We start from the raw sequence: 23,394 nt of genomic DNA on the forward strand, positions 1-23,394 counted from the left end.
GGCCCACACTGCGGGGTCAGAGGAAGCAAGGATGTGGAGGAAGGAGGACCAGGCTGGAAGCCTGAAATTCACATCCCCATGATAGAGCAAGCCAGTCCCTAAAACTGCTACCCACCATGAGGGAGGGAGCTGTACCAGATACCATAACAGGGGCGCGTGCATGCGCACACACATCACCTCACAGGCTACAGAGGGACTGCAGTGTCTACTGGGCTCTCGCCCCCTGTTGGTGAAAATCTAAAATGCTGTATTTTAAAGACAATTTGGCATTTCTTAAAAAGTTAAGCACACATTTCTGGTTGTATCTGGTCGTTTTGTCCTCAGGGGAAGAGAGTATGTCCCTTCAAGATCTGTGTGTGAGCGTTGACAGCACTTTCACCTGTGAGAGCCCTTGCCCCCAGCCACCTGCCGCCCCCAGTGCATGCTGGGAGACTCAGGGAGTACAGGGTCCACCTCAGTGACCTCTCTGCCTGACAGTCCAGTTTAAAACACGGAAAACACAAACTACCTTATCGGAGCAGAAGCCACTGAGGAGATCTGGGGTGAGGAGACTTTTCTGCGGTGATGGGCTCATTCCCTCTCTAGCTGGGGAGGGTCTTCCCAGGTGCTGGTACACATCAAGGGTTAACACTTCCTCTCAATATGTGCAGTTCATGTATGGACACCTCCAAAGGCCCCCAGGTAGTTAGTGAATAGAGTCCTGGAAATGCCCAGATAGCGGTGCGAGGGCTGGTAGCTCAGTGAGGGAGGAGTCAGGAGTTGCTTCAGTGGGCACAGGAGCCCAGGGCCACAGGCAAGCACAGACCAGGGCCCTCTCTGAACTCCAAATCTCTGCCCACCATTCCATTTACTCTCCCGGCTCTGCTCCTTGCCCCCTCTTCCCCCAGAGTGTAGGTGTGGGTACAGCGGAGTGCAGCAGACCACCTTCTGGTGCCTCAGTGCTGCCAGGCTCTCCCTTCTGTCCTGGGGCCTCAGTCCTCTCTCCTCCCTGAAGGTGTGGCTATTGGGTGGTTTGAGGGGTCAGTGAGAGGTCCCATGGAGAGCAGCCTGGGTCCAGGACAGTGGCCCAGGGGGCATTCCTCAACACCCTAGCCCCATGGGCCCTTCCCACCTGGGTCTGGGCTCTGTGGGGAACACCCTCCTGTGCTTCCTTCTGTCCCCCAGGATGACCCTGGAGTTGGGCACCAAGTTCCTTTTGAAGATGGCGCAGTGCTCATGAGCCTCCAGCCCATGCTCCAAGCTGCACACCTGGGTGGCCAGCCGCCCTCTCCAGAAGCTCCCCAACACATAGGCACTCTGCTCCCAGTTCTTCCTTTGCAGCGTCCAGACTCCCAACTCCTACCCTATCTAGTCCTTATTGTCACCACCAAAGTGTCTGGGGCAGGGGAGGTGGGAGAAGGCAAGCACAAGCACCCCTCATCCAACTCAGGACCCAAACTAACCCCCAGCCCTCTTCCCTTGTGTCCCCCCCCCCAGAAGGTGGGGACCTTCTTTCTACCTGAACTGCCCAGCAGAGGATTTGCATGTGTGTGAGGGCTGTTTCTGTGCCTCTAGGGGCTGGCGGCAGAGCATCAAACAAGTCTCCTTAAGAACAAAGCTCTGGTCTAAGTTCAGACTCCACACAGGAAGCTGGGCCACCCCACCTTGCGTAGATCAGGAGGAGATGCCCCAGGTTCAGTGGCAAAACCCAGAGGTACAGCCCCCAGCTACCCTGTGGGCCCAGGCGGGGCAGATGGGCTGGGCTTGTCTCTGTAGGGCTCACAGGGCAGCATCCCCAGGTCTAGAGCAGTTCTTCAGGGGCCAGCACCCCTTTCTTCAGGATGATGTTCCCGTAGGGGGTAGTCTCACTGCAAGAAGGGCCAGGCAAGTGGAGTCTTCAGGGGCCCAGCTCAAAGGTGGGGCTACAGGAATGGCCTGTCAGGACCCTCCCTGGCAGGGGCAAATGCCCACTGCACGGACACTCGGGGACAAAACCCTCCTCCAATACTTGGCAAATCCTGTTCTCAGGAGGATGTTGTCCGAGCCCCCTACCACTCCCCCACCCTCATCCCTGGCCTGGGCTGCTCCTGAAGGGTGACCTTTGTGGAGGTGGGGCGGGACTTGGCACTCACCTGGTGGCCACCACAGCAAAGGCCTTTTTAGCTCGCTCGTAAAATGCGAACCGCTCCACGGGCTCCAGCGGCTTCTGGAAGACAACCACTGGAAGTGGGGAAGTGGCTGCCACCTCATGGGGGTCTGACTAGGTCACCCAGTCAGTTTTGTGTTTGCAAGCCTCCTCTAGCAGTTTGGGCTTGGGCCCTTCCTTCAGGCTGCAGGGCCAGTCCCCTGCACCAGGGTAGCTCCAGCAGGCTGGGCAGACTCAGGCCAGGGACAGGCTTCTACTCTTTCCTGGGTTCTCCCAGCACCAGTCTAGCTCCAGGGGCCTGGGGTGTGTGTGTGGGGGGTCCACTAAGGGGGCCTGGGGATCCAGGGGTCCAGGGACTCTGGGGTGCTATACAGGAAGTCAGGAGAGGAAGGGGCCCAATTCCTCTTAGAGCTGTGACTCTTTCTCCCCCCCTCCCCCAACACTCCAAAGGGCAGTCAGCAGACTGAGGCTCCCCACTGTCCACCTCCGCCCAACTGGAGACTACTCCCTATTTAAGAGAATAGGCAAGGTGGGGTGTGGGCCACAACCAGGGCTAGAGGGGTGTGTATGTATGTGGGTGTCCCAGGAACCTCCTCAGGTTCCACCTAGGGCCTGGCTAACTCTAAGGCGGGGCCCCACCCAGAAACCCCCAAACCAGGATCAGCAGAGCCTGGGTCCCCAGAGAGCAGCCCCTGGGGTTCATGAGGCAGTGAAGACCCTAGGGTGTATAGGCCACTCCCACCCTCCCGCCCACGTGGCTCCCCCTCCTCAGCCCCAGGTGGGTGCAGGTGCAGAGGGAGGCTCACAGTGCAGCCTGCCTGGCGCAGGAGGGCCATGTAGTCCTTCCATATTGGGGTATGGAGGCCCCTGTCCCGGTCACTTGGTACCAGCTCCATGACTGCAGCCTGGAGAGAGTGCGGACAGCTGTGCCCACTGGCACACACCTCCCCTTCCACAGCACGCAATATGGAAAGGAGGGCACTGGACTCACCGGACTTGCCACATAGGTGTCCAGTGGCAGCAGCTTCAGCACGGCTTCCAGGAGCTGTAGGGTGCCCAGGCCTGTGGGAGGGGTGGAGTCCTGCTAGGTCACTGCCCTGCCCAGTCACAGGGTGGTCCTAGGTTGGCCGAGGCACCCGGGCACACACTCCAGGGAGGCCAGTGTGAGACACAGTGGAAAGGTGGCCAGGTGACAAGGGATCTCGAGTCTGGGGCCAGGGTCAGCCACAGTCATCACAGCGACACTGTAGGTCTAGCCTGGATGGGAGGCCTGGGGCTCACCCCAGGGGTCATAGGGCTCTGGGTCATTGGGGATCCCCCCCAGACAGGACGGCGGGAGCTGTGGAGCAGGGGCAGCTCACCGTCGGCGCGGATCTCCGTGGGGCCGCACTGGCACAGGGCAGAGGTGGGAAAGTTGGCGTCTGCAAGAACTGACAGGGAAGGCGGGTCAGCCCACACTACTCAACACACCCGTGGTCAGAACCTGTCGCACGGGGCCTGGCCGACTGCGCTGCCATCTCCAGCATCTGTCACCGTCGGGTCGCATAACCTCCCGTCCCCAGCCAGGGCAGGGCGCCCACGGGGTTGGGAAGGCTGGCGCTGTTCCTGGCACTCCAGGACAGCAGGTGTGGGGGTGACTAGTTGGGGCCCCAGGGCCTGTTAAGCAGAGGAAGTCCTTCCTGGGACCAGGAGAGAATGCTGGCCCAGCACCCAGGTTTAGGGAGGGGACGGTGCATCTGCTCGCAGCCCCGCCTAGAGCACAGGTGCCCTTGTGACCGATGGGGTGTCTCTCAGAGCGAAAGGACAGGGCAGACAAAGGCTGTGGGCCAGGCAAGGGAGGGGCTGCGCTGCTCTCCAGGGATACCCCACACCCCCAAGGAGTAGGGGGTACCCTGCTGCCAGACATGCCAGGCACTGAGTGGTTGCCCTCACCGATCTCGTCTCCGTGCCTCATCCGTGCCAAGGCATAGAGCAGCTCCGGAGACAGCAGCGCAGGGACACCCTTCAGCACCACCATGGTTACGCAGGGCCAGAGCAAGGAGATCCAAGCAGGAAGTCCGGGAGTGGGCAGGGCTAGGCCAGAGGGGGCAGACCATGCTGGGCAGGGCTAGGGCTAGAACTGAGGACAGGGCTGGGCTAGGGCCTTGGCGAGTGGGGGGGGTCTTCTTGGTCTCGGGGAGTGGGGTTCTTCTGGGGTGGGGGGCTGGCCAGAGAACCCCACGGCCTTAGCAGTGCCTGGTAACTGTAAAGAAAGCCCCTCAGATGTAAGGCTGTTCCTGGGATACACCTCCCTGGAGGTTATGGGTAGTATCCACAGTGCTGTATTTCAGGCAGGAAACATGTGGAAACCGGCTTTTATATAAACAGATATGAAGCACCATGCACAGCCTCAAGGGCAAACCCAAGCCAGGTCAATTCCGAGAAGTTCAGCTGTGCAGGTTGGTGTGGACACTCCTGGCCTGCAGATCTCCTTCAGCTCTTGTCCCCAGGTAGGGTCTGGCTGGAGCAAGAGAGAAGGCCCCAGGCCCTCGTAGGCCTCGTGAAACTGGCCCTCCAGGCAGGCCCAAGACTCTTTTTGGCTACTGGCCAGTGCCTGCCCAAGGCCTAGATGTCCCCAAGCTGCCCCATCGATGCACCCAGTGAAAGGCTGGGATGCTCCAGCTCCTCCCTGGGTGCCTGGGCGTCAATTACAGAATCTACCCAGATGGTGCGCCATAGAGCACACTCATTCACTTAGCTTAAGACCCCTATAGCCACATCTGTCTCCCCTGGGCTTCTGCCCCTGGGGCAGGTCCACTGCCTGCTGTGCCTGCCTATCAAGCACCCTGTGCGCGTCCTGCAACCTCAACTCAGCCCACTGTCATGAAGTCCGATCTGATTGAGACATGTATGGGCAGCGGGTAGGTTTGAACCATGGACCTTGCCATTAGCAGCCAGCCCACTCGATAAGCCCCCAGTGCCACCAGGCCTCCTTCCCAGGCCTGCCAGGCACCTGTAGACAGACTCCCAACCCCTTGGTCTGAGCAGAGACCTGCAACTGTCCTCTTGGCCTGTACTTGTCTCCCAGGCCTCGAGAGGACACAGCCTCCAGCCAGAATGTGGAGCTCTACCAACTTTCCAACTGCCACTCGGTCTGCTTCTGGTTTCCAGACAAACGGTGCCCAGTTGGCTGCCCTTCCTACATGGATTCTTCTCCAGCTGCTGCGGGGCTGTGTGCTCCCTGCAAACACCCCGGCTCAATGCAGGACCTCAGGACATTAGCATCTGAGACTCCAGCTGTCACCTGGCTGGCCTCACCCCAAGAAGAGTCCTGGGGGCGGGGGTGGGTTTGTGTGTGTGTAGGGGCACACATGACATGACCTGGGCGGTCCCCAGTGCTGCAGGCCCACTCAGGACCTTCAGACATGCTTGGATTAAAGGCAAGCACTTATGGACAGTCATTCACTGTGGGGTCACCATTGTGGTCCCAGGGAAGCATGAGTCAGTCCAGGCGCCATGAGCTCCCTGGGTCATAACAGGGGTATTGTGAGGACGTGGGCAGATGTGGTTGTGGGACCTGCACGTGGGAGGCCGGTCACAGGCCGGCTGTGGGTGTGAGAAGCCCCGATGTGTGTGCCCATGGGGGGTATGGAGGGCTCACTCACGTGGGGCCCTTGCTCCGCTCTGGCTCACTCACAACAGAAAACCGGAAGAGCAGCACATGCAAGTTCAGTGAGACTTGCAGGCCACTCACCTCCTCCATGGGAGCCTGCCAGCGAGCGTCCCTCGGCACAGACTGGCTGGGCAGCTCTAGGTCACATGACCCCACGTGAACAACGTGCCGTGCGCACAAAGGCCCTGAAGTCAAGCACCGACATATGAGTACTCTGAGGCCTGGCGGCCCCACGGCGCAGCTGCACGCCAGAGAAACGGGGGGCGCATGGCTTGTCAGAGTTTATTTACTTCTGAGGCTGATAGGTGCCTCCCCTCCTTCCACTGAGATTCAAGGAGGTGATCTTCTACTTGTCTTTGAAGTTGGCTTTTCTCTTCTCCACGAAGGCGGTCATCCCTTCTCTGCGGTCATCCTGATGGGAGAGACACGGGAGCAAGGTTGATGTCCTCCCATCTGGTCTCTGTCCGCCCGACACAGGGCAGTGTCTGTGCCGCTGGGCCAGTTGTCAGCATGTGTCCTTTCTTTTGCACGCTGGCACACATGTACACACACGCTGTTTTCACTCTCCTCCAGAGCCCAAACCATATACTTTCAGTCCTGCTACCAGACACCAGAAGCTAGGCTACTGACAAAAGAACCAGGCTACAATGTTGAGAGGGCACTGGCAGGGTCTTGGGGCAGACTACTATGCTCTACGTTCAGTTATGTTAACATGTGGTCACTCACTGTCATCTCACAGTCACTGAGGCGATGCCGACTCACAGTGACCCTACAGGACAGGGTAGAACTGCCCCTGTGGGTTTTGGAGACAGTGAGCCCGCAAAGAATAGGAAGCCTGCCCTTCTCTGGCAGAGCAGCTGGTGGGTTAGAACTGCTGACCTTGTGGTTAGCAGTCCAATGCACGGCCTCTATGCTACCAAGGCTCCTTAAACAAGGGTGAAGAGCTCTGCATTTCAAACCCAGGAGCTTGCCCACGGCAGCCAGCTGTTGGGGTTCCCACGTGCGAGACCTGTGCTTCGGGGACCGGCTCAAGGGAGGAGGTGTTGCGGGCCGTGTCAGAGGGAATGCCAGGGGCTGTGTGGGAGTGCCGTTTACTCACAGTGGCAAAGGTTGAATAGAATAGCTTCTTCTCCAACTTGTTTCCTTCTGTTAGCGTCATTTCAAAAGCTGGGAGAGAAAAATCTGGGTGTTAGGAGCTGAGCTGGCAAAATGGGGGCTTTCTCACCCTCCTGCACCCACCACCTAATTCCACTAGGATCTGAAACATTACAGTAAGCCCATTCTTGCTCCATTTCCCTGCCTTCCTTGGTTTACACATCTTCCAACCCCCCCACCCCCCACCGAGACCGCCTCAGAACCAGCTGCTGGGGTGTCCTTGCCCACAGACGCCTGGCGGCTAACTGGTCAGGGTGGACCCTCATCCTGAGCACAAGAGGGTCCACAAACAGCATGTTTTTCATCCACATATAACTCCAGTGGCATGGAATTGAGCCACAAGGTGCTGACCAGCCCTGCACACAGGGCCTATGGAACACGCGGAGTGTGCAGGCCTGGGAGTCCTGGGAGTGCAGGGGTCAGGCTGGGCTGTGCAGGTCTGGGAGTCCTGAGAGTGCAGGGGTCAGGCTGGGCTGTGCAGGCCTGGGAGTCCTGGGAGTGCAGGGGTTAGGGCTGGGCTGTGCAGGCCTGGGAGTCCTGTGAGTGCAGGGGTCAGGCTGGGCTGTGCAGGTCTGGGAGTCCTGGGAGTGCAGGGGTCAGGGCTGGGCTGTGCAGGTCTGGGAGTCCTGGGAGTGCAGGGGTCAGGGCTGGGCTGTGCAGCTCTGGGAGCTCTGTTGGTGCAGGGGTTAGGGCTGGGCTGTGCGGGTCTGGGAGTCCTGGGAGTGCAGGGGTTTAGGGCTGGGCTGTGCATGTCTGGGAGTCCTGGGAGTGCAGGGGTTAGGGCTGGGCTGTTACCCACAGAGCCAGCAGTTTTAACCCATCTGCTGCTCCTCAGGAGAAGGAGAGGATGTCTGTCCCCTTTAAAAAGTGAGTCTGAAGCCCACAGGGACGGCTCTACTCTGTTCTTTGGGGACACTGTGAGTCGGAATCGGCTTGAGGGCAGTGGGTTTTGAATATGTGCAGGTCCCCTAGCGGAGCGACACCACAAACATTAGCTGTTCCAACTTCAGGCCCCAGAGGTGACAGAACTAGCCCAAGGACACACTCATGTTCCAAAGTCAGTGACTGGTCCATACACACCAGGATGACAGATTTTCGGTCATGGCACCAGAACGCACATAAGATGGGGGCCTGGGCAGATGGGAGCTGGGTAGGTCTGAGCTCTTGGCTGTCAGACAGAATGAAAAGTTTCCAGATGGACAGAGCTGACTGTCCCCACATGTTCACAGCATATGGGTTCAGGAGGCTGTTCTACTGGGACAGACCCTGGATGTGGCCCCAGTCTGGGCTGCAGCGTGGCCCCCCCCTCCCCACCCGCAGAACCCTACCTGCATGGACTGACTCCTTGGCCATTGCCACCACGATTTTAGAGTTGCTGGCGATTTTTTCTGCACACCGGATGGCTTCCTCAACCAGGGTCTCCACAGGGAAAACCTTGCTCACAAGACCTGGAACAGAGAAGGTTGGTGCCATGTGGCGGGACACAGGTGCCCTCCCGCTTCAAGGCGCCAGGGTCCTAGGAACCCCAGTTGGCCAGCCAGCAGGCCTGTGGCTGTCCTCTGCCATGGCCTTCACAAAACTCCCAGGACAAGGTGGGAGGTGATGATGGAGACCATGGTCCCTGTGGCGGCAGGTCTGATATAGAGCCTGCAAGAACTTCGAGCTGTTAGTGGGTCTGGGTGGTGCACCTTGTGGGTGTGACTTATAAACGAGGTGCTGACATTTCTGATTCAAGCGACTACAGATAGAAATTTAAAATGCCATTTTGAGTTAAACTAAGACATTCATTTGCACGTTTCTAAAAGCCCTGCCTCCTACACACCTTACTTTTAAGAACTTTTCTCGGTCAAAGTGCTCCTGTTTGGGAAAACTTAGGTGGCAGGGCTTCTGTCTCTCTCAGCCAGGCAGAGCTGCTGTCCTTTGGACCTGGGATCTCCATACCGGAGACAAAACGGGGCCAACAGGGATGATCAGCAGCAGAAGACCAAGGTGATAGGGTGCTTTGGGCATGGACAGGGGCTGGTTGACGGGTAGGGCACCTCAGGAAACTTACTGAGTAGCTAGAACTCAGGAACAGGCCAGGCCAGCCCAGGAGGACCATGGAGAGGCTGGCCATATGAAAGGTGGAGAAGAGGTTGTCTTGTCTGAAGAACTGTGTCTTGAGTCTTTCCTGGCCCTGAATTGTAACCTGTTACTTCTTTAATAAACACCTAACAGTGAGTGTGGCCCATGAGCTGTGTGTGGCTGCTTCAATGAAGCCAGCAAAGGAGCAGAGAATGGGAAGGGTGGTTGGTGTCAGAATTAGTGGTAAGGTTGGGCGGGGTGGGGTGGGGGGGGGCTGTGTGTCTAACTGCTGCCTTTTAAGAACCAGGCTGGGGCTGTCAATCTTGATTCTCCTTCCCCAGGAAAGTCAGCGAGAAGGTCTGATACTGCCCCCCACACCTTTCCTGCAGTGGTGTGCCTGCTGGTTCCTCTGCGGTGTGGGATGGGGTGAGCGAGTGACAGCAGCAGGCAGCCCTCAGCTCCTGCTCACCTGCCTGCTTGGCCTCCTGGGCTGAGATTCGGTCACCGGTGAGGATCATCTCCATGGCCAGCGACTTCCCAACCGCCCGAGTGAGCCTCTGTGTGCCCCCAGCACCTGCAAGGACCCCAAAATCAGTCAGTTTGAGATACAAGCTTGCCCTGGCCTGGCAGCTCTCCCACATTCAGCCACTTGTCCAGGCCCCACATCCACGCCTCTCCTTGGTTAGTCCATCTACTTTCTAGAAATGTCCAGCACTTGCTGTTCTGGGCCTCTTCCCAACAGCTCCTGGGCAGGGTCAGATTACACAAATGCTTGCTTGCTGTGCTTGGCCTCCAGCATCTGATCTCAGACGCCAAGGGCAGCAGGGGCAACCCTGAGAGAGGCTTGCTCCCGTCAGGGTGCCCCACACCTCTCCTGGCCCTTTGGAAAATGCCTCCAGGCTGGAGCCAGACTGCCCAGGTGGCACCTCCCCACTTTGCCCATCCCTTGACCCAGAGGGTGGCTGCTAAGAGTACCGGTCTCCACACTCAAGTCCTGAGTTAGAAGTCTATCCACTCACTGCTGACACAGTGCACCTGCAGGTGTCAGTGCGCGTGCGGGGGAGGCACCTGGAAGGCCCATGTTCAAAGCCAGCACCTGCTCACCTGGGATGGTTCCTAAGAGGATCTCAGGCTGCCCAAACTGCGCCTTCTCCCCTGCGTAGATGATGTCACACATCATGGCCAGCTCGCAGCCACCACCCAGCTGTGGACACAGAGCCCAGATAGAGAGCTGTTCTGTGAGCCCAACGATGTTGCTGGGATGAGACCCACAGACAGGCTGCCCACGGGGTGTGGCTCTCGCTCTGTGTCCCTCGGCTCTGAGGACTGAGTTCTGTCAAGTGAAGGGCTGGTTTGGAGCTCCCCTTCGTCCTCCCAAAGGGCTGGCTGCGTGCCAAGAACAGTTCATTTACCAACAGGAGGGATGTGGGCAAGTGCTTTTTGGACTGCAGCCCCGAGGACTTAAGCTCACAGGGGCACAAAGGGCTAAACATCATGAAGAGTTCGGACGGCATGGAACAGTGAATGCCTTGGGGAACTGGGACAGCCAGCATAGGGACCCGGAGGTGTACTTCCTGGCCTGGAAACCACACTCAAGAGTCAATAGAAACCTGGCACTTTATACACCCAGGCTCCTGGCCCAACCTGTGGGGGCAAGTAGGGTGCAGTGCAGAGGGGCACCTTACACACCCAGGCTCCAGGCTTGGCCTGTGGGGGTTGGGGGGGACACAGAGTGGCACTCACTGCATAGCCATTGACGGCTGCGATCACAGGCTTCCTGATGCAGGCTACTCGGTCCCAGTGGCTAAGGAATCCAGTGGAGTAACAGTCCTGGAATGTCCGGTTCTGCATCTCCTTGATGTCAGCTCCCGCTAGGAAGCAGGCACAGATACTCAGGAATCCCCAAGTGTAAGGCCCGCCTACCCCTCAACACCTGGTGGACAGGGTGTTAGGTGCATCAAGTGTATGCAGCAGTGCTGCTGGTGGAGGAGGCTGGCTGCATGCCCCGGGGGCATACGTGGCTATGGACACGCTCTTTCCCAGGCAGCAGTGTGCCTCAGCTGGCACTGGCCCCATGCACTTTCCCCTGGTACACCCAGGACCCCAGGCCATGCCTGGCTCCCAGAGGTGCCAGCCTGCCCTGCACCATTCTTTCCTGCCTACTGCCCATACCCCCTGTAGCCTCCCCACCTGCAAAGGCCTTCTCCCCGCCCGTGAGGACGATGGCCCCCACGGCCGGGTCCCCTTCAAACGTCTCCAGCGCCTGGTTCAGTTCCACCATGAGGCCGTCACACAGTGCGTTCAGCACCTTGGGTCGGTTCAGCCGGATTAGCCCCACACTGCCGCCCTTTCCAGTCTTCTCCGTGGTGATGTACTCCAAGTTGCCACCTGCCAAGACAAGGTAGAGAGCACTGCTCACATGGAACCCCTGCCTGCCCTCGTGGCAGTGGTGCTGCCTGGGGCCCAGTGTTTTTTGTGCCACTGGCTTCACCCAGGGCTGACTGACACAGAACAGTAGTCACCTGGCCCTCCTGCTACAAACTTGTCATACCATGTCACACAACCATGCACTCTCCTTCCAACGGACGTTGGTGAGGGCAGTCGGGTGGGGGGGGGCACAGAGTGGCAGGGCTAGCTCAAAGTGAGCTGAGCCATCCTGGAGGCTGGGGAGCGGCTTGGAGAGAGAGAAGGTAACAGTGGGCAGGCGGCAGCAGGTGGGGAAGGAGACAGGCTGAGAAGACATTCCCCGTCTGTATCCTAAGGCCAGGAGATGTCCACCGCCATTCCCCTAAGGGGCGGGGCTAAGGGGTCTTCCTGGCCGGGCTTCCCAAGGTCCCTCCAGCACGGCGTCCACGCTACAGGGACACTAGGGTGTGTGTGTGTGGGGGGGGTTGGCGGAAGCGCAGATCACGTGGGGGCGCTGCCGCAGGTCCATAAACGCTGAGGTGGCCACACGAGGGGGTGACCCCACCCGGGCCTCCCTTCCCACTGGGCTGGGGCGCTCTGGTGGCGGGCGCTGGAGGACGCCGGGGTTAAGGCGCGGTGCAGGCCAAAGTGAGCCCTGGGGTCAAATTGGCGGCCTGTGGCCGCCCGTCCCGCTCACCCGAGGCGAAGGAGCGGAGCATCGAGCAGCTGGCCCGGGGCCGCAGCGGGCCGCAGACGTGGGTCAAGAGGACACGCAGGGTGGCCATGGCACAGTCCCGAAGCCTAGCCGGCGCAGCACCTCCGCGCGGAGCCGCCCCTCGCCTGCGCCACTCCGGGCTCGCACCGCCCCCAGGCCGGCTATCGCGAGACCACGGGAGGGGCAGGGCCTTGCTGGGGGCGGGGCTACGCAGCACGGGTCAGGTCCAGGTTGGGGCCGCGGCAAGAGGGCCCAGAACGGGATCGAGGCTGGGGGTGTGGCTACGTGAGTCGGGCGTAGGATCTACACGGGGGAAGGGCTGCGAGGGTTTGGGAGAGCAATGGAACCTGGGGGCGGGGCTTCGAGGACCCGGAGCGGGATCGAATGTGGGCGGCGGGGTACTAGAGCTAGGGAGCTGGACCCAGGTTGGGGCGGGCCTGCAGGGGCCTAGGGTAGCCAGGTTCGGAGTCAGAATCGAGGTTGGGGTCGGCTTACGGGAGGCCGGGTACGGGATCGAGGCTGGGTGCGGAGCGGGTAAGGTCAAGGGCCTGGGACCAAGGTCGGGCTGGCGATTGCAGGTCAGGAGGCGGGAAGGAGGCCCCTCGATCATGTACGAAGGAGGGCAGGGCCAGGGTCAGAGGCGAGGAAAGTTGCCTTCGTACTAAAGGGTCTTAGGCTGTGGCCCAAAAGGCTCGGGCCAAGCCCACACCCTTCAGGGTTCACGATCCCCGAGGAATGTGAACGCAGAGACTGGGCAGGGGCCACAGTGTGGTCGCCAATCCTGTGGAGGGCAGGCGGGCAGAACTGCCATACAGTATTCCTAAGAAACCAGACTAGCTCAAGGCTGTTGGGAGTACCTGGGGCTCTTCAATCCAGAGCTCCTGTCCGCCCGCCTCCAGAGCACTCAGCCCCGGTTGAATGCGCCCTGGCCGTGCTGTCTGGTGTGAGTGCTAAGGCAAGGTCTGGGGTTCAAGCCACAGGCTCCTCTGGAGGAAATGGGGCGATTTGTTCCTGTAAGAGTTGAAATTGAGCTTGGGTTTTTGGCGTGGTGGTAAAAAAGGTTAAGAGGTTGGCAGTTGGAACCCACTGCCAGGGGAAGCCAGCCCCTAACACATCATTACGGGCCTGGTAGGCACAATTGTACAGCGATAATAAGTAAAGATTATAGTAAAGTCATAGATAGCATGAGAGATAGAAGAAAAATATAGAAATAAATGGACACATGGTAGCATGCTCACCTCAGCCCCGCTTGGTGGTCCACGTGGTAACCAAGGCTTTTATATCCTCTGGGGACATGCAAGCCCCTAATTACAGGTGAAGACATGTCACAGGAAGGGGTTGTGCTATAGGTAATGCAATAATGAGAGGGGGGTGGTCTAGGGGTATTCACACAATAGGAAGAGGAGGGATTGGGGGTATACATGTGGCAAGATGGGCAGATGCTAGATACAGAAGGCAGCCTAACTTTGGTTGTCACAGAGTCGGCTCAGCTGATATAGACCATTATCAGTAGGGTGTGAACTCCACCCACAGGAACCAAGCTAAAGGTTGCAAGCCTCAGTGAGAAATGGAGAAATAATCCATTGTCCCCAGCAGCAGGGAGCAAGACTACAGTTTGGCAGCGATTACCTTCTGGGAGGATGTCTATAAGCATCTGACCTCCCCCACAGCCCACCAGCTGCTCCCAGGAAGAAAAGTACCGGAAAGAGAAAAACCCACCCACTGGGCACTTGTACTCTCTGCCCTATATCTGAGCTAAGCCAGGACGAGAGTGCCTGCCTCCATGCACACCACCAGCAAACGAAATTCACAGCGACCCCACTGGACAGGTCCACGTGCCCCTGTGGGTTTCAGAGACTAACTCTTCACGAGAGAAGAAAGCGCCGTTTCCCCCTTGTAGTGGCCTGTGGTCCAGGGAATCCAAAGGCGCCTGATAATCCATAAACCTAAAGTTCCCAGCCTCAGGGGACGTCTAGTGCCCGGGGAGGTTCTCATTGGACGCTAGAGGTAGATAGAAATGGAAGAAACATTTGGGGGACGGACTGCGGGCAGAGGTACAGGTGCGCTTTGTCCACTCACAGTCCCGTCCTAGCCCGTGGCACTGTGAAGCGGCGTGGTGGGGTGTGCCTTCGCTCCAACAGAAACGTGCAGAAGAGGTTCAGGTATTTAGCCCACTAAGAACATTCAAAACTCAGATTTCTAAGTCCAAACCGAAGGGAATCTCTCAGAAAGCAAAGCAAAGGGAGACGGGAAGAAACCGCAGGTCCCGTGTGTGTCGTGCGTCCCAAGGGAAGAGTTCCCGTCAAGCCAGCTGCAGGCGGAAAAGTCGCCAAAGAACAGTTGCTCGCGCGGGCAGTGAAAATAGTCCTTGTAAGAAAGACGCGGTGTGAAACTATGATCTGCGCTGGAAACCTTCATTCGTCTAATTTATAGCGAAAAGTTAAAAAAACACAATGGCTAAAGGCTCCCCGGCGGCAAGCTGGAGGGTGCTGGGTGGGGGAGGGCGGGCGTGGGATCCCGGTCACCCACGACCCGGTTCCCTGGACCTCGTGCTGCGTATTACACCCGCCTCAGACCCGGGGGTGGTTTTGTCGTGCGTGTGGCCACTATGAGCTGAGGCCCAGTGCGGACACCTATACGCTGACCCGTGGAGACCCGCATGAATGCAGACGTTCAGACTCGCACAGAGGCATTGCCTGCACGGTGTCTCGCGACCCCGAGCCCTGCACCCGCCGGGCCTCGTGGGTCTCTCAGGGGCCTTAGAGCTTGGCGTCCTGACCCTCGGGTGCAGGAGTCCGGAGGTGAAGGCGCTGGCTCGGCTTATCTGAGCCCGTCTGTGGGAGGACCGGGGACGCCGGAACCACCTTCTCGCCGCGCCCCAAGTCCCCGCGCCCCGGCCGGAGCCACAGCCTCGTGACCCCTGCCCTCGGGCTGCGGCCTGGCCGCAGGGGAACGACTGGTGCCAGCGGCTTCCGCCGCGTTTCCCCGACCCGCCGGTCAGGTCAGCCGGGAGAGCCCCCACGTCCCAGCTGCCCCCGCCCCGTGTCCCTCTGGCCCCGCCCCAGGTGGCCCCTCCCCGCGTCCCTCCGACCCCGCCCCGCACGCCCTCGGCGGGCTTGGGACATCCAGAGGTGACACGCGATGCGGTCGAGTTCCAGCGGCGGCGTAGCGGAGGCCCCGGGCCGCGGGAAGCGGGTGCTGGTGGTGGGCGGCGGCATCGCGGGTCTGGCTGCAGCGCAGAGTCTCTGCCGCCACCCGGCCTTCTCGAACGTGCGGGTCCTGGAGGCCACCGCCCGCGCCGGCGGCCGCATCTGCTCGGAGAGAAAATTCGGTAACGGCCCTTCCCCGAATTCCGCCCGGAACCTAACTGGCGCTGGGCTTAGCCTGTGCCCCACCGCCAACCGGTGCAGCTGAGCTGCACCCCCAGCCCTGCGCCTTGACTTACTGGGTCCCCAAAACTCAGCTGCCCTACCTCCACATTAGCCGGGCCCTGGGGAAGAAGGGAACCCCGCCCCTCCGGCAGGGAGCTCAACTCTGCCCCCAGCACGCGGCCTGTCCTGGGAGATCTTGCGCCCAGGGGCCTACCTTCTTGGGGTAGGATCTCAGACGATGTCTTTGACCCTCACAGGTGGTGTGGTGGACATGGGTGCCCAGTGGATCCACGGGCCTTCCCAAGGCAACCCGATTTTCCAGCTGGCTGCCCAGTACGGGTTGCTGGGGGAGAAGGAGCTCTCGGAGGAGAGCCAGCAGTTGGAGGTGGGGGGCCACCCGGGCCTGCCCTCAGTGTCCTATACCAGCTCCGGCCGCAGCGTGAGCCCTGAGCTGGTGGTGGAGATGTCTGAGCTGTTCTATGCCCTGCTGGACCAAACCCGGGACTTCCTGTATTCGGCCCAGACCCCTATCCCCAGCGTAGGCCAGTTCCTCAAGCAGGAGCTCAGCAGGCATGTGGCCAACTGGCCTGAGGACCAGGACACCAGGAAGCTCAAGCTGGCCCTCCTCAATAGCCTCTTCAACCTCGAGTGCTGTGTGAGCGGCACCCACAGCATGGACCTGGTCGCTCTGGGGCCCTTTGGAGAATACACCATGTTTCCCGGGCAGGACTGCACCTTCAAGGGGTATATGCCTACCTGGGCCCTCACCCACCTCACGGAGCCACATTCTAGCAGCCAGGAACCCAGGCCTGCCACCACAGGCCAATCCTTCCTTCTCTAATCTACAGCTGCCCTCCTCTTTCATGTCCCCAGTGCTGCCCACCACCTCAACCTTGGTCCTGCTAACCTGGGCCCCTGGCTGTGGGGGCCTGTTGGACCGGAAGGCCACCCGTTCCCCCCCGCCCCTGCAGAGAAGCTTTCCCCTTCCCTGGTTTTGCTTTGGGAGGAGCAGTTTCCTTGGAGAGAAAGCAGCTCCTAGAAGGGATGGTGCTTTCCTCCCTCACTCCCGAGGTTGTTCATGTGCCAAGTGCCAGGTGAGGGGCTCCGGCCACAGAGCTGGCCAGACACACTACTCTCCTGAGATGGGGCGGCTGTCACAGGCCTCTGAGGGACCCTCCCGGTGGACTCCTGCCAGGCTGTCCCAGGTGACCCTGGTGTCTCACTGGGCCCTCTGCCAGCCCAAACCTCCCTCATTCTCTCAGAAACACCTTCATTAGCAACTCTAACCCTCTCGTTAGACGGCTTAACATTCTTGCAGTGCACACTGCACACCCAAGCTCAGGCCTGCAGAGGGAGTGTGGCCACCACTAGGTCCAGGCAGAGGTGGGGGGCAGTGAGGGGTGGCAGGGGGTGGCATGGCGTCTCCTCTTGGCAGAGCTGGGTGCTGCAGGTCAGGAGGATGTTGGGGTCCCTCTGAGCAGATGATTCTGACTTTTGAGCCTTTTGAGGGGATCTGCAGGTTTATTTCAGACAGCACCCCTTCACCTTCCCCCCAAACCCAGATGCCCTCCTGTGCCTCAGGGGCTACGAGGGACTTACCAGCCACCTGGCAGCCTCCTTGCCCAGGGACGTGCTGATCTTCAACAAGCCAGTGAAGACAATCCACTGGAACGGAGCCTTCCGGCAGGAGTCGCTTCCTGGGGAGACGCTGCCTGTGTTGGTGGAGTGTGAGGACGGGGACCACTTCCTGGCCCACCACGTCATCCTCACAGTGCCCCTGGGTAAGGCTGAGTCATGCTCATGAGTGCAGGCACATGTTTACCTGGAGGCTGCTGGCCCTGGTTTGTTAGCTCGTGGGGCTTGGCTCCTGTCTTCACCTTAGTGGCTCCCAGGTAGGCCTGGAACCGTTGTCCTTGAAGTGACCCTGACTCCGGGGCCTTAAGTGTGTCAGAGCGAAGCTGTGCAACAGATGCAGGACTTTGGGGGGCATGTCCAGAAGTGCACTGCCAGGCGGAACCCTGGGTGGGCTCACACCTCAGCTTCTGAGAGGCCAGGCAACAACCAGTCGCCCACCTGGAGGAGACTTCCGGACAGACGGAGCTTGCCCCCAGTGTAAGAGAGGGTGCAGGTGATTGTGTGCCTACTTAGAGGTCGTCAGAAAGGGAGGGCTTGTGGAGGTGGTCCACTCCCACAAGTGACAAAAAAAGGACCTGAGCAGCCAGGTGTCCAGGTGAGCACCGTGTTGGTCTGTGCATGGAGTTACATTACCCTGTCATTGCCAGAGCAGGTGCTTCTGTGGAAATCCAGGGGGCAGAGTTTAAAAAGCTGGGTAAACCTCAGGGTTGATAGGCCTGGGAGGGGCTGCTGCTGACCCTTGGCCCCTACAGGGTGTGGCACGACGCTGGGCCTGTCTGTGCACATTTTTTTTTAAGCAAAAAGGAAGAAATATATTGGAGCCCATACGGGGAAACTCTAGAGGGGCCCAGCATACCCTACTGTGTAGGCATGCTCAGGAAGGGTCATACCATTCACTGTACTCCCATGTCCCAGAGGGACTCCCCTTGAGCCGAGTCCCTAAGCCCCAGGACTGGCTGGGGGTGGGGACGGCCTGTGCACATTCTTGCTGGCCTGGTACAGAGCAGGTGAGAGTTAAGTTCCCAGGTTAGTAAAGCTAGACAGTGCCCAAGCCAACACTGGGATCTTGATCTGGCCACCCCAGAGGCCAGAGGTCTCTGGTCCACGTGAGGCGCCCCCCTCCTCACCCATGCACAGGGGCTTGTAGCCGGATGTGCTGAGCAGAACACCCTGCCATCTCTTGCGTCTGGTGAGCTTGGCTTTTTGTTTCGTGCCTTTCTGCGGCCATGCAGCTTTCTGATGCTACTGGAAGAAGCTGTCCAGCTTCACTGTTGATGGGAATGTGGGTGGGTTTCATTTCCTCCTTTCTCACGGCGTTTCCTGTGATTCACAAACACTGGGGAATGGACAGTGGGGTCAGTTTCTGCAGTGAAAGCGCGGCTGCAGCCGGACAGATGGGGCTGCACTACTCGGGGGTCCATACGATTCATCAGCGTTCTTGGAGCTTATGGTGATTGGCTTGTTAATACTTGTACTGCAAATGCTTCATCTTCTGGTTCGCTGATGTTTGTCTGCTTGTCAAACGGTTGCTAAGTAGCCTTTAGAGAAAAACTGTATGGTAACTGGGTGGCTTTTAGAGGCTGAGAGAGGACTCAGGGATGAGAAGCTGCTCTCTATCCTCGCCTGTCCAGTGGTGGCCAGGGTGTCTGTGGAGGCCCACAGCCGCAGCACTGACCTCTGGGATGCCCTCGCCGCTGCCTGCTTGGGGCCAAGGGGCCAGGAGTGAATGGTGGTCTTTGGAGGAAGGGGTTGGCCCTGAGCCTCTTCCTCCGGCCCCTTAGCTGGGTCATGGGTGGGGGCCATGTTGCTTGGGTTTAAGAGACTCTTGCCGATCAGTCATGTCCCGCTGTGGCTTGCAGGCTTTCTGAAAGAGCATCTGGACACCTTTTTCCAGCCACCGCTGCCTGCCGGGAAGGCGGACGCCATCAGGAAGCTGGGCTTCGGAACCAACAATAAAATCTTCCTTGAGTTTGAGCAGCCCTTCTGGGGTCCCGACTGCGAGAGTATGCAGCTGGTATGGGAGGGCTCATCGCCGCTGGAAGCTGCCGGGCCCCAGGCCCCCGACGCCTGGGTCAGGAAGCTCAGTGGCTTCCTGGTCCTTCCCTACTCTGGGTGCGTGCCCGCCCACATTTGCCCACAGGGACAGAGCAGGTGTTTGGGGGAGGGTTCTGCCCATGGGGGGACCAGGAGCACCCCAAAGCCCTTGTAACACCCCCCCATCTCTACCTTCCCCCGCCTCATGAGACGGTGGGAGGGCTCTGCAGGCCCATTAGGGTCTGAGGACTGGGGACATGTTGGGACATAGGAGGTATGTCAGTGTGTAGGCAGGTTGTGAGTTTCTGTCGGAAGCTGGGGCCTTAGAGCACGGAAGAGATGGGAACAGGAGTCTGTTCATAACTGGGGCGCGGGGGTTTGGGCAATACATAAACCTTGGTGGCCCCGTCCTAGCCAACCTCCCTCCCGCCACCCCTGCAGGTCCGGGCATGTCCTCTGTGGGTTCATCGCAGGGCTCGAGTCGGAGTTCATGGAAACCCTGTCTGACGACGAGGTCCTTCAGTCTCTCACCCAGGTCCTTCGGAGGGTGACAGGTATGCATCCCTGAGACCCCTGCCGGTGCCTGCGGGAAACACGGTCAGTGTGGCTCTGCTGTCCCCACAGAACCAACATAGTCATTCCTTAGCCAGACCTTGCAGAGAGAGCAGTTGGGGGCCCCAAAGCCCAGGGAGGATGTCAGCGTCCCCTAGTGTGCTCATTAGTCTGTGTCTGGCGTGTAGGTGAGCCCCTTCCCGCATGCTCGGGCTTGGCTTGCTTCCCTGGAAGAGAAACTGCTTAGCCCTCAGAGAATGGGGTGGCGAGCATGGCAGCAGGGGCATGTGCAGGCTTACCCAGTTCTCTCTTTGACTCAGGAGACCCCCAGCTCCCTGCCCCCCGCAGTGTGCTACGCTCTCGCTGGCACAGCGCCCCATACACCCGGGGCTCCTACAGCTACGTGGCCGTGGGCAGCACTGGCGAGGACATCGACCTGTTGGCCCAGCCCCTTCCTGCAGCCAGCGTGGACGCCCAGGTAAGACAACACCCCCAAACCCCCAACTAGAAAAGGCCTGTGAGCGAGGAGGCAAGGGAGCCACAGGGGGCTGGGATCATGACTCTGAGCCCAATTTCCTTTTAAAATTAAGTTTTAAAGTGTGTTGTATTTTCAGTATGTGATGCGAGGTCATGCTTAAAGAGCCAACAAGTTCACACTGCTTGTTGATAAAGCCCCATAGGCCTGGGGCCTCCCCAACTCCCAGCAGAAGCACCTATTATGTCAGCGGTCCTTACCTTTTACTTCACCGTCCCTCCCAGTGACACATTCATGCTGACACTTAAAACAAGACCGCACCACTTCAGCTCAACTTGAGCTATGCACGGCGTGGAGAGGAATGTGCCCCCCACAGCTGCCAGCTCACAGCAGGCCTGGTTTCTGGGGCCCAGACTGCTTTTAAGGGACCCCTTACATGATATGTCACCTGCAGGCAGGCTGGTGTGCATCTCCAAATGGTATGGGCAGCCTTTGAGGTAAAACCAGAAGCAGTCCCTGCAGTGTTGCTATTCTTACGCAGGAATGCACACATGCTGTCGGCAGCGCCCCCCACCCCCCACCCCCCACCCCCTAGCTGTCTGGTCCTCTGTTCAGTTTGCATCTTTGGCAACTTTGGTAGTTTTCAGAATCTTCTGCTGTAGGCGTTATTGACTGAGCTCTCTGTACGGAAGATAAGAGGTTGGAGCTTTCTACATTCTGTGACCCCAGCCTCCAACCCTCCCCCTCATCCTCCCCAGATGTTCTCCAGAGATGTGGTATTACTGCACCGCAGTGCTACATCACCTGAAAATACCGTTCATACCTGGGCTGGGAGGGGAAGTGGTGTTTCTTTTTGTGAAAGGAAGGGAGGAATTATCCGTGGGATGGAGTTTATTAGAATGAGCGTGCTTGTGAGTGTGAGTGCATGTATGTGTGTGAATATGAGTGTGGGAGTGGGAGTGAGTGAGCGTGAATGTGCACATATTTGTAGGATTGTGTGTGGACTAAATGTATGAGAATGAGTTGGAAGTGTGCCGGGTGTGAGTGCATGAGTGTGTGCACATCAGAACAGTCTGAGTGTGTGTGAGTGAGTATCTAAGCGAATGGGAATGTGTGTGAGTTTGGAGTTGTAAGTATGTGGGATGTGACCGTGGGGTTGTGTGTGGCTGTGAGTGTGTGGGGTTGAGTGGTTAAGCGAGTGTGAATGTGTGTGAGCATGGATTTGTGGGGTTGTGAGTGTGGGGTTTGTGTGGTTGTGTGTGTCTGAAAACATGTCCAATCTTGGCTGCTGTATAACAGGCCCCCATGCAGTGCTGCAGTGGGTGCTGTATTGAGTGATCGATTCTGCAGGTCAGACACGGCCCAGAGGGGGACCCCTCCTTCAGCTCCATGATGTCTGGGCTCAGCACCTGGGACCTGGAGCTGCTGGGGCTGGGGCAGTCAAGGGCGGGTCACAGGCTTCCTCACAGCAGGTGGCCACACATGGCTGCTGGGCCCACTGACCTGGCCCTGGAAGGTGAAACCTTGCTGTCTGCTCTTGCCACAGCTGCCCAGAGCCAGCCCTAACTGGAGGGCAGGAAAGTCATGGCTGTGAGGTGGACTGCAGTGCCCATGTGGAGACCTGGGGGGTCGGAGAATGCCCCCCAGGGCCTCTGAGGCTGTTGTGTCCCTGGAAGTCCACTGCTGCCTGGGTTTCCTACCGCCTACCTCTCTGGTGGCAAGAGAGGCCTTAGCCGCTGTGCCACCAGGCTGCCTGGGACACAGCTACACCAATCAAAAACCAAGCCCACTGGCGAGAGGGGCTCTCCGTCAGGGCAGAGCAGCTGCAGAGGGCACGGGGTTGCAGTCCTGGTGGAAGCTGGCTGCTGCTGCTTTCTCACGAGGAGCACCTGGGAGGAGGGGTGTCTGGGTAACAGCTAAACCAGTGGAGTGACCCGAGGAGGTGGTGACTTTTGAATCCACGTCGGTGGGTCACCTCAAGCAGGACAGCACAGCCCACGCCGAACTGGATGCCTCAAGGGCGGCCTCGGACAGCAGATAGCCACAGGGTGGTCAGTGGTTTTGAACCATCATGAGCAGCACAGTGGTGGGATCCCAGTGTTGGATTCATGGCCCCCAGGAGTCTGAAGCATACTGCATGGACTCTGGCAGTTCAAAGCCCCTTCCCTTGTCTACCCTGGGAGGGTTCTTAAGTGCTGGTGGGTCTGCCCTGTTCTTCCTCCATGAGGCCTTGGTGGGTGGGGCGGGGTGAGGTAGGGTGGGGTGAGGTAGGGTGGGGTGGAACGGGCCCACCTGGTCTTGAGGTTTTCTCTGGGGTGCTCTCCCTGGCCAGATCCTCTGCCCAAGCCTTTCGATGTGGAAACTTCAGTCCACTGCGTGGTCAAGTTTGCTCTGTGTGTGACTGCTGGCTCTTGTTCTCTGAGGCTTCCTGTCGGCTGTGGTATGGGAGAGCCTGCCTTTTGTTGCCTACTCCCTGCCCGGCAGGCCCCTCTGAAGCCCCTCTGGACAAGCTGGCACACCCCTTCAGACCCGGCCCCTCTCTCTGCAGCTCCAGATCCTGTTTGCCGGGGAAGCCACACACCGGACCTTTTACTCCACCACGCATGGGGCGCTGCTGTCGGGGCAGCGGGAGGCCGAGCGGCTCATCAACCTGTATCAGGCTGCAGAGGACCTGCCACCCCAAGCCTGAGCCCCTCCTAGGCCCCTTTTACTGGCACCCTGCTGAGGATGCCCAGTTTGAGATAGGGATCCCCTCCCCGCTCCCGCTAGACTCAGCTGCTCTCATTCCTCCTGCCTGTCTGGAAGCCGTGGACTGAGCCCAAGCACAGGCACAGGTCTCCTGGAGGTGGGGACACAAAAGCTGTGCAGACATAAAGATGCCAAACTGCCACCCACTCACTGTCTTCGGTCCTCATCTTGCCTGGAACCCCTTGGCCCCCCAGTCACCTCAGTGTGCAGTTATTCTCTCTCGGCCCTCCAAGACTCAGCCCCTCCCTTATGGGAAACCCAGGATTCTGGGTTCTTCCCTCTGGGTCCTGGGATTCCCCCCGCCCCTTGGCCATTCCCCACGTTCATGGAGTCCTTGTTGCTGCCCTGTGGCTGCTGGACAGATGCTAATGGAGACCCTGAACAAGGCAAGTGTGTGGGCCTGGGAGCAGTGAGGGCACTGAGCAGGGCACAGTGCTCAGCTCCCTGTTGGCTGCATCGACC

At 59.1% G+C, this 23,394-nt stretch overlaps 3 protein-coding genes across 3 annotated transcripts; 1 reads left to right on the forward strand and 2 right to left on the reverse strand.

Annotated features, from left to right (window-relative positions):
• Window positions 1-300: 300 nt before the first annotated feature.
• FUOM (fucose mutarotase) lies at window positions 301-5,918 on the reverse strand. Its single transcript, XM_075534246.1, has 6 exons — window positions 4,058-5,918; window positions 3,487-3,555; window positions 3,117-3,187; window positions 2,932-3,030; window positions 2,112-2,185; window positions 301-1,847 (listed from the first exon to the last, which is right to left on the reverse strand). Exons 1-6 carry the CDS (start codon window positions 4,140-4,142, stop codon window positions 1,781-1,783), a joined length of 465 nt encoding a protein of 154 aa, XP_075390361.1. The 5' UTR covers window positions 4,143-5,918; the 3' UTR covers window positions 301-1,780.
• Window positions 5,919-6,043: 125 nt separating this feature from the next.
• On the reverse strand, window positions 6,044-12,264 carry ECHS1 (enoyl-CoA hydratase, short chain 1). Its single transcript, XM_075534245.1, has 8 exons — window positions 12,100-12,264; window positions 11,187-11,384; window positions 10,740-10,867; window positions 10,101-10,200; window positions 9,466-9,570; window positions 8,261-8,380; window positions 6,877-6,944; window positions 6,044-6,189 (listed from the first exon to the last, which is right to left on the reverse strand). The coding sequence occupies exons 1-8, from the start codon at window positions 12,185-12,187 to the stop codon at window positions 6,124-6,126; spliced, it is 873 nt and encodes a 290-aa protein (XP_075390360.1). The 5' UTR covers window positions 12,188-12,264; the 3' UTR covers window positions 6,044-6,123.
• Window positions 12,265-15,194: 2,930 nt separating this feature from the next.
• PAOX (polyamine oxidase) lies at window positions 15,195-23,078 on the forward strand. The gene is made up of 7 exons (XM_075534297.1): window positions 15,195-15,448; window positions 15,746-16,232; window positions 17,070-17,269; window positions 18,983-19,235; window positions 19,599-19,711; window positions 20,030-20,187; window positions 22,733-23,078. Exons 1-7 carry the CDS (start codon window positions 15,259-15,261, stop codon window positions 22,871-22,873), a joined length of 1,542 nt encoding a protein of 513 aa, XP_075390412.1. The 5' UTR covers window positions 15,195-15,258; the 3' UTR covers window positions 22,874-23,078.
• The last annotated feature ends 316 nt before the right edge of the window (window positions 23,079-23,394 follow it).

The sequence above is a fragment of the Tenrec ecaudatus genome, chromosome 16 (assembly GCF_050624435.1).
Source record: "Tenrec ecaudatus isolate mTenEca1 chromosome 16, mTenEca1.hap1, whole genome shotgun sequence".
Lineage (NCBI taxonomy): Eukaryota > Metazoa > Chordata > Mammalia > Afrosoricida > Tenrecidae > Tenrec > Tenrec ecaudatus.